The 10,069-nt window shown below is 36.0% G+C and overlaps 1 protein-coding gene across 1 annotated transcript; it reads right to left on the reverse strand.

The window, feature by feature from the left end:
- Window positions 1-853: 853 nt before the first annotated feature.
- Window positions 854-4,988, reverse strand: LOC114281041 (uncharacterized). The gene is made up of 4 exons (XM_082868133.1): window positions 4,921-4,988; window positions 4,364-4,800; window positions 1,360-1,719; window positions 854-1,098 (listed from the first exon to the last, which is right to left on the reverse strand). The coding sequence occupies exons 1-4, from the start codon at window positions 4,986-4,988 to the stop codon at window positions 854-856; spliced, it is 1,110 nt and encodes a 369-aa protein (XP_082724259.1).
- Window positions 4,989-10,069: the final 5,081 nt, after the last annotated feature.

Consider the following 10,069-nt stretch of genomic DNA (forward strand, 5'->3'; position numbering starts at 1 on the left):
ACTTCTAAATCAAATTATATGGTTTGGAAATTGGAAATCAACTTCCTAATGAAGCATTATGATTCAGCTATATCTTTGCTTCATAAGTTGATTTCCAAACCATAGGTTTTCCATTCGGAAGTAAATGTCCAAACCATGTAATTTTGTTTGGACATCAAATTCTGAACGAAAATGGATGTGTGAACTGAGAGAAAGTTGTGGGTGGAAATTGAAGCTTCCATAATTAGACAGGAAAAAAGAATGGTTACATGTATATAATAAAAGTAGATAATAGAAAGTGTGTAAGATGACTTGGATTTATGTAAAGAAATCACACTGCAGTCAGGGACAGATCTAGGATTATGACTTTGGGGGGGCCAAAGTACGTTTAACCGCTAACTAACAAAATTTGAAATTCAATACCAATTTCTACTAGTATGAAAAAAATCAATAATGTTACGATAAAATATTGAACTATATATTCCTTGTCAACATAGTTGAGTACCAAAAGATGATCATACAATTGAGAATATTTTTTTGCTCATATTCACTTACAAAAAGTAGTAACTATTTCTACATGCATTTATTTACTAAAATTAGGCATTTTCAATTGAGCTCGACTTTTTTTCATAATATGAAAAGCATCGATGATAAAGTCTACATCAAACCCTCGAGCAATGTCCTTTTCAATGTACGTAATCAAGTAACTGGCCAGAAAACCATCTTCCATCCTATTGCGCAATTTAGACTTAACGAGTTTCATAGTTGAAAATGCACGTTCTGATGTAGCAGTTGAAACAGGTAAAGTCAACACAAGACGGATCAATCTATCAATAAGAGGATAACTTGTCGACTTTTTTGTTTTTGCCAACATTTAGCACAACTCAGAAATGGTTGACAGCTTCTGAAACTCGGGAAGTATGGAAATATCAAGCTTATAGTTTTCTAACTGATACTTCAAATGCAATTTTTCTTGCTCGGAGAAATCCATGGGATAAAATTTATCTGCAAGTTTGCAAATATCCTCAATGTTGAATGATCTATAACCATTCCTAGGATCCAAAGCTGAGCTAAGAACAAGCAATTCTATTACATCTTCCTTAAACCTATTGTTTAATTCTTATAATTGGAAATCAACTGTAACCATAAAAATATCAACTCGAAAATGATGTTCCATGGTGAGCTGATCTCTGTCAGAACGAGACCGACCTCGGCCTCCTTTATAAGGACAACTCATATCAGGAATCTGTATACCATGATCATTAGAAAATAATTTAATTTTCTCCAACAATGGAACTCATCTATCTTCTCTAAATTTTTGAATAAGTATCTTCGTTGTAGACACCAAATGCATTGCATTTAATATATCTTCAGATTTACTTTGCAAAGCTTGGCAAAGATCATCAGTAATCTCCATGATATCCCTCATAAAATGTAAGATGAAGACAAACTCAAAAGATGTAATGGAATCATAAACTCCATCTGCCTTAGCTCGTTGATTCGATTTGCTTCCATCATTAATTATGTTTCTTAGGACGGCACAAGTAGCACTGAACATGTTTATCAAACTACAAATGGAACCCAAATGAGAACCCCATCGAGTATCTCCAGCTCGTTTCAATGTTCCAATCTGATTTTTTTCTTTACTAGTCTCGAATTCATCATCAATGGCAAGCTTTTCAGCAATATCTGCAGCCTGAGCAGCTCTTAATTGATCATGTCTTTTGCAAGATGAGCCAACTATATTAATTGCTTGAGTCAAGTAAGAGAAAAATTGATTGATAGATATAACCTGTTTAGATGCTCCTACTAAAGTGTAACAACCCTCATACTGTTTACTGATTAGGGACTGATTGATTACCGATAATCACCGATTACTGTTAAACGAAACGGATAATGATGATAACTGACTGATAATTGAACTGAGTAAAGTACTGAACTAACTGATTGAAATTGGAATCTGAATTAACTGAGTATATGATGGTTAATTGCATTCTATCTGTTTGATTGTCTGATTATCTGTTCATGTTTATATGTTTAAACTGCTAATTGAAGGCCTTATCGGCAGCCGAATTAGAAACCGATTGATGTTCCGTGACCCTCATAATTAATGTGATTTTATGGTATATTTATCTGAAAATTGATTAGGTATGATTAAATTAGATTAAAATAAGCCAATTAAAGAGTTTGCCATATTTACCATTTTGCCACTATCTCATATACCCACACTTGAGCCTTATGTACACACTTGAAGAACATTTTGCTCAGCCATTTTGAGCACATCACCGACCTCGAGGGAGAGAGGGAGAGAATAGAATAGTTCTTGAGATTTGGCTTAAACAACTTAGAGAATTGAAGGTTGATTGTTGCTTTGTGGTCCTACACTAGTAATTGAGGCTCTAGGTAAGAGAACTCAACCTTTATTGATGTGTTTGAGCTAGTTCTTGCATGATTCATGTTAATTTGTAGAGCTAAGTCATGATTTGGTCCATAAATGATGGATTGAAGATCATTTCTTGCATGCATGTTGGTATTGTTGCAATTTGAGGTTGATTACATAGACATTAGTGCATGCATGCTCATATTGTTGTTATAGACCATGTTTCCATCTGATTTGAAAAGAAATGAGCTCATTTGATCAAGCTTTGGAGCTTTAATTTGGTTTAAAACTCATGCATGACATGTTTGAATGTTGTTCTTGAAAATGGGTTTGAATATGGTTTTAATTGACTCACCTTTGGGGCTTGAATTCATAAATTGAGCTTTGAAACTTGTTATACATTGAATTTAATGTTGTTTTCCAGAATTTGGGCCCAAGAGGTCGAGTTTGGAGTGGTTGAATGCTTGGTTTGAGCTTGGGAGGCAAATCTGGAAATTCCAGATTTGGCTTCCTCGCTCGAGCGAAGGATTCCCCGCTCGAGCGAGCACCTTTGTCCAGGGCTCCGCTCGAGCGACCATCGAGCGACGATCGCGCGTAAAATTTCAGCATCCAGTACTTTTACTGTTTTGCAGACCGCTCGAGCGAAGGATTCCTCGCTCGAGCGAAGCCTTTGATTTTGGACTTACGCTCGAGCGTAGAAAGTCTCGCTCGAGCGAGGCTCCTATTTTCAGCAAAGTTTGCAAAATGTTTTCTAAGTGTATTTTTGCACCCTCATCCCATCCTAGGCATTCTTAGGCCTAGTTTAAGACATTTAGATGAGGATATCATTGTAGAACACACCAAGGCAAATTAGGGATTAAGTTATGAGATTTCCCAACTGTGTAGCTTAGTGTGTGTTCAACCTGTGAACTGTGTAGGGTTGGCAACTGGGGAGACACGCTCTAGCATACTGTAGCCCAGAACTCTGTGAGTAACAATTGTGTAAAGATATGTTCAACTGATTATCTTCTGAATACTGAACTGAACTGTTTACTGAACTGGTATTATTTACTGAATGAATGTATGTCCTTTATTTCTGAACTGTACTGTGGCATCCTTAGTATCTACGGTTTACTGTTACTGTTACTGTCACAGAGATCTCTGTCGGTTTCCTCGTGGAACCACTACTGTTTACTGACTGATGGCCATCATTACTGTTCGGTCTTTTAAGACCTACTGTTACTGTTATGCTAATGGATGTACCACATATGACTGTTTACTGTACTGAGCAACTGAATTACTGATTGAAATGAACTGTTTTCATTACTGTAAGGACATTCATTCTAAACCCCTTTACGCTTTATGTTATTCACTGGGCTTTAGCTCACTGCTCATATATATATGTAGGTGTACAGGCACCAGACCGCAGCTAGAGGCGTCAGGGTTACTCCAGTTTTGTCAAGCCAGCCTTTGTGCCTCACTGTGAGGTTCCGAGCCTACTGTTAAGGCTTAGGGGTGTTTTAGAATTTCCCCCTTTTTTGTACTGTTTCACTGTTTTGTATAGACTGACTGTTTACTGTACTGTTATACAGGGATTAGGTCCCTGTACTGTGTGACTGTTAATTTTGTATACTGTTTTGTACAGACGGAATGTTTTCTGTACTGTTCTGTAGGGTTGAGTCCCTAGTTGAATGGATGTGAATATTGTGTATACTGTTCTGTACTGTTTTTGTATAATGTGTGAAAAGCCTTTTTGCATACAGACTGTCACAGCTCAATGGACACTATTTATTTACTGTATTGGCTTCCGCCAGGCCCTGTACTCTGTTTTACTGTATTACTGTTCTGCAGGCCTTCGGTAGTCTCGGATTACTGGCCGGTTACGGTACTAAACCCATAGGGCCGGGTTTGGGTCGTGACATAAAGCCAATTGGAGCCGATAAGCAAAGCAATGAACATAATATGCGAATGGACACTCAGCACAAAATAGAGCCTGCAACCCAGTCCATTCTCCAGACATGTTACTGGCACCATCATATCCTTGACCATGAATATTTTGCACACTAAAGTTATGAAGAGAAAGGACATTACAAATTTCTTCTTTCAAAGTTGCCGACGTGGTATCTAACACATGGACTATGTCAAAGAAATGCTCTTTTATAAAACCATATTTATCAACAAATCTCAAAACAATTTCCATTTGCTCTCTTTTCGATTCATCTTCAGATTCATCAACTAGAATGCAAAACTTCCCATCATTAATGTCCTTACGAATGAATCTTTGTATCTTATCAGAGAAAATACTAAGAATCTGCTTTTGAATACCATGGGAATGATAGGAAGCATTTTGAGGAGCATTTTCCAAAACCACTGCTGCCACATCCTCATTATAAGAAGCCAAGAGCTTTATCAACTCAATAACATTCCCTCGGTTGTTAGATTCGTGGCGTTCATCACGACCTCTGAAAGCGCAGGCTTGGAATGGTAACCATTTAATCACATCTATCGAGGTTTTCAATCGCAAACGATTTCTAGCAATTTGTATGGAAGTTTGTTTTTCAATAATTGCCTCAATATGTTACGCTTGATTTGTTAAATCACAACAACATTTGATAGCAACTCTATGCGATGAGTTAGGATCCTTGCCCATATGCGATAACAAAGGACAATTCTTCCCTTCATTGACTTTCTTCCAAGAAGAAAATCCCTCGACTGTAAAAGCACTAGATCCAGGGCGTCTAGTTGGCTTAGTAAAAAGAGAACATGGAAGGCAAAACGCACGATTTTTTGTTGGAGAGTATTCCAACCAATCCGGGAATAACTTGTACCAAGAATCTAAAAAACAACGCCCATTCTTATCAATTTCAAAAGGTTGATTATTTGGAGCCTTGGGTTGATATGGCTCGGATTTGATATAAGCACGTCTGATCTCATCACGTTCAGATACCGGATAATCCCATATTTTTGACGCAACCCCGGATCCCTCACCAAAGAAGATGTATCAACATCTTTAGATTCGACTCTTGGAAGTTTAGAAGGACGTTGTTCCAAAGGAGTTGAAGTTTCAACATTATTGGTGGAACTTTGAACGATATTTTCAAAACCTCTTTTCTTAAAGAAGAAATCAATTTTTTTGTTCGCCATGATTAACTTAACAATTGTACCTAAATCACAAACTAGCAGACAATTGGACCACCCATATTCAAACTTCAATCAACAGACATAAATATGAAAACAATCACCTCAAATAAGCCCATTAATTCTTAGACATAAATAATAATTGTATTTGAATAAAAAACTAACAGACAATTGGGGCACATATTGCATAGACAGAAATATGAGTATAATATAAGCTCAAAAAACTAACTGAAGAAAAAAAAGAAAACATATTGCATAAATCCCAATTAATCTCAGACATAAATTATTGAAACTTCAACCAACATAGACAGAAATATGAGTATAATATAAGCTCAATTCATCGCTATCTCACAATTGAGCCAACTGTATGCAAATTTATTTAATACCCTTCCCAAAAAATTAAAGCAAATTAAAGTTTAGAGCAAATCCATACATGATATAATATAACTTTAAAGCAAACCCAAAAAAGCAAACCCATATATGATATAATATAACTTTAATCCCAAAAAAGCCACAAAGATCAACAATGAGAATATTAAAGTTGAGAGCAAATTTATTTGATTACCTTCTTGAGGAGTCAGGACAAGGGCTGGGCTAGGCGTTGTGTTGCACTCCGTAACTCCGTATCGGTCGTCTCTCTTATGCTGCTTCTTAGACTCAGTTGTTTTGTTTACTTTATTTTAGACTTAGTGCTTCTTAAGCTTCCCCAGTAAGTCTTGGATTGTATATTATATATATATATATTTAAAAGTTTCATATTTACACTTTAACCCACTAAAGTGTTTAAAATTTTGTTTTCATTTTGATCTAATTTAAAAAATACATATACATGAAATTTAAAATAAATTATTATATATGTTAAATAATTCAAAAAAACAAAAATTCCAAATAGTTTAAAAAATTGGGGGGCTACTCTATATAATTTTGAAAGTATCTAAAAAAAATTTGAGGGTGCGAACTCCTATAATTTTAAATTATTTTAAAATTTCTAGTATAATATATGATATTTTTCAAATTTTTGGGGGTGCGGTTGCCCCCCCGCCCCCCCCTAGATCCATCCTTGACTGCAGTAGAGGAACAAGAACATTACAGTTTTCTTGACTAGGTGGTGCCAGGGGAGATAATTTCTTTTCAAACTTTTGGGTTGGTAGATTCTCCATTTCCTTGGAATCAGATGGGTGTACAACCTTAGAAGAGATATTGGACCCAAATCTTTTTGAAGAAACTGGATTTCCTTCTGTAGCTATACATGGAATAGCATGTTAGAGCAGCAAATGGAGAATACAGCTGGAAGCAATATCAGCACAGGAAACTGAAGATAATTTATTGGGTATCAAATACGATCCCTACCTGAGAAAAAACCTGAAAATAACATATTTAACCATGTTTTATGCCTATGAAAGCACATCAGACGAATGTAGGCCAACTGCCAACCCACCTTTAAAATAACACAAGAATCAGTCCAGTCCCAACTTTCACAATAGCCCAGCATGAACCACGATGCTTAAATTTAGCATGAATTGAATTTGGACTATTGGACCAATGGAGCTTCATGTTGGACAACAGGGCAAGTATTGGCTTTTAACCTACCATTAATTCAGAGTGGAGAGGGAGTTGTTAGTTTTGAACAGTTTAGCTTCCAATCTGATACTGGTTAATCAAGTTGACAGACATAAAGATCAAGTATGTCTCTGATTTTTCACAAATTAAAAATAATGCTATACAAACATAAATTTCTCACAAATTTTTCTATAACCTTATATCGACCTCTTTTTCATAAGAAGATTTTTCCGTGCTTCTAAGGCAATGCCTCCACAATTTTCAGGAGCTAAATTCCCTACGTTTAAGGTGGATTCAATGTGGTCATGTGAAAGTATGGCCCTATGGACATATATACAATAATTTCTCTATGCCGTACTTCGAATATTGAAGTATGCAGGTGGTGGGGGGGGGGGGGACAAGACTATTTTAATCGAACCAAAAAATTAATAATAATAATTTCCATATACTATTGCAGCCATTCATCATATAGTACTTAGGCTCTATGGGCAAAAAAATAAGAGCATATTCGGAAAATATACCTCATTTCAAAATCTAAATTTTCATTGGTGAGGAATATATAATAATTGAATCTCCAAAAGGGGGGGGGGGGGGGGGGGAATAGTAGTTAGTAGAAGAATATATCAACCAACATAACCTGCCATGAAAAGAATTACAAAGTATTTAATTAATTCAGATTTCGACTAGAATTGCATCATCATCCATTTGTTAACATAAAAAACCAGATATCACACCAAACTTCAAGGCTGGTTTTAATAATGTCTCCCTAAAAAGAACAACAATTAGGTCAATGACTACAGGGAAGTGCTCAAAATGTAATGTCTTAGAAGCAAAGGTGTCATGTGTCCAAACGATTGCCACATGTACCATCGACCCTAACCAAAGTTTCAATTCCATGGAATGAAAGACCCTGCCAATGAGCAGGCAAACATGTTGCTTGCTACACAAAAAATACTCCTATTCGACGAAGTTTGGGCATAGATAACCTCATTAATACAACCCACATTCGATACAAAACTACAAGTTACTTCTATTTTAAGTTTCTAAGGAAAGCACTAAAAGCTACCACAACTTTCAACAAACTATTTATCGTTAAATTTCACATCCCACATTATATGGCCTACTAGTAGACACTCCTTGTTAAATCTTTGACAATCCGTTCTTAATTTCTACTTTTTCAAACCTTTCATTAATCCTCACACAATTTCTATGACATGTTATTAAAGATTTTTTTATGAAGCCTATTTGAAAAAGGAAAAAGAAGATACAGTGAAAGAGTGTTTGGAGAGACTGACTATTAAAACCTCCGGATATCTTTAGGTGGCTTGAAGTGGAAAGGATGAGTTTCAGGGGTGGCATTTTCATCCTCTTTCCACATCTTTATGGTCTTGTCCACTTCACAAGTGACTGACCTTGAACCAGTAACATCATATGAGAAAGCATAGATACCAGCTTCGCTATCCAACGACCCTAAAACAAAGAACATTAATGTTCACCCTTTTCCTGCCGATAAAGAAAGATGTCCGGGACGTCATGGAATCTAAGGTGCATAAGATACATACCAAGCTGTACAATTGTTTGGGATTGCGGGAAATTATGACCACTCTTCCAGTCCCAGAACCATAAACTTCCGTTGTCACCTTTAAAAACAAACACAAATTTAATAAGAAAGAAAGGCAATTTGCAAATCACTGTAAGAATGAGAAAGTAATTGCAATTTCATGAAAATCATTTTGAGTCGAGTCTTTACTATGTTTTCGTGCAAGTGCTATTTGATAAGTTACACAAGACTAACAAAAATATTCATTTAAAATCACAAGTATTTTGCCTAACCATTTCTTTTTTCAATTCCCCCATGAAAAAGAAAGAGATTTCGATAATACATTTTGTAAAGAATATATGCACCCCTCATCATTATCTTGAATTGAATCAAAATTATGTGAAACTTATTAGATTCTTTCCTCCTGTAGCCATTACACCATCTTCATTGACTGCCATTGCATTGATGATGGTTTTCTGCTAAGAGTTGTATGAACAAAGGCCACCAATACCAATGTTAAATATTTGAGTATTGAAATTAATGGACATGATAAATTAAAGTTCAGAAAGAGAGAGAAGCACACAGTATACTCAATGTTTAAACTTCCTATTGAATTGAGGTGTATGGGATGATTGGTATAGGTGGCAAAAAGATCATTCAATCAGGTGAAGGAGTTTTATTAGCTGGAAGAATAGATTTTTGAATCTCTTCATAGAATTGGAGCAATTTCCCCATTTCCAAAATATAATAATGAAGAGAATAAAAACAACAAAAAGAAAGAAGGGGAAAAAAAAAAGATAATAATGCCAAAATATTCATGGGGAAGAACAAACTGTACATCTTGTAGTAGCATTGGAATGATGTATATGTATAAATATTTTTTTAAAAAATAAAATATACTCATAGCATGTTGTGTATAAATTCCCCTTTTGGAAGGTTGAATTTTTTTATGTTGTCAGCTGATATAGATGCAAAATGTGGAGAAGTGGTTTGGAAATATTCCAGAATCTAGTTAGACGTCCTTGATCCTCTGATTGCTACCTGAAAAAAGGGATGAACACTTCAGTCGACGTCCTTGATCCTCTGATTGCTACCTGAAAAAAGGGATGAACACTTCAGTCAGGAGTGTCGGAATTAACACTCCGACGAACAAGTCAATATTCTCTGTAATTTACTTCTATCTTAAGTTATCTTGTAAATTCTCACATACCTCCTTTAGCTGACATTCCTCCATTTTTATATTACATCTGGGCCCAAGGGTCGGGCCCACTCTTGATCTCGCACATAGTTCCTTAGTCGGCCTTCCAGTTGCGTGTTGGCTCCTATTCGACTCCTTTTATGGCCGATTCGTATATTCGGCTTCATGAGCCCCTAGTCAGGGCCGAATTGTCTTTGGCCTAACGTCGATCAAATGCCTTGGCCCCTTTCTAGTATATTTTATTTGGCCTCCACAATTGCCCCCCGAACATCTGACTAATACCAATTAGTCAGCA

This window comes from Camellia sinensis, chromosome 5, assembly GCF_055761805.1.
Source record: "Camellia sinensis isolate YWXY chromosome 5, ASM5576180v1, whole genome shotgun sequence".
Lineage (NCBI taxonomy): Eukaryota > Viridiplantae > Streptophyta > Magnoliopsida > Ericales > Theaceae > Camellia > Camellia sinensis.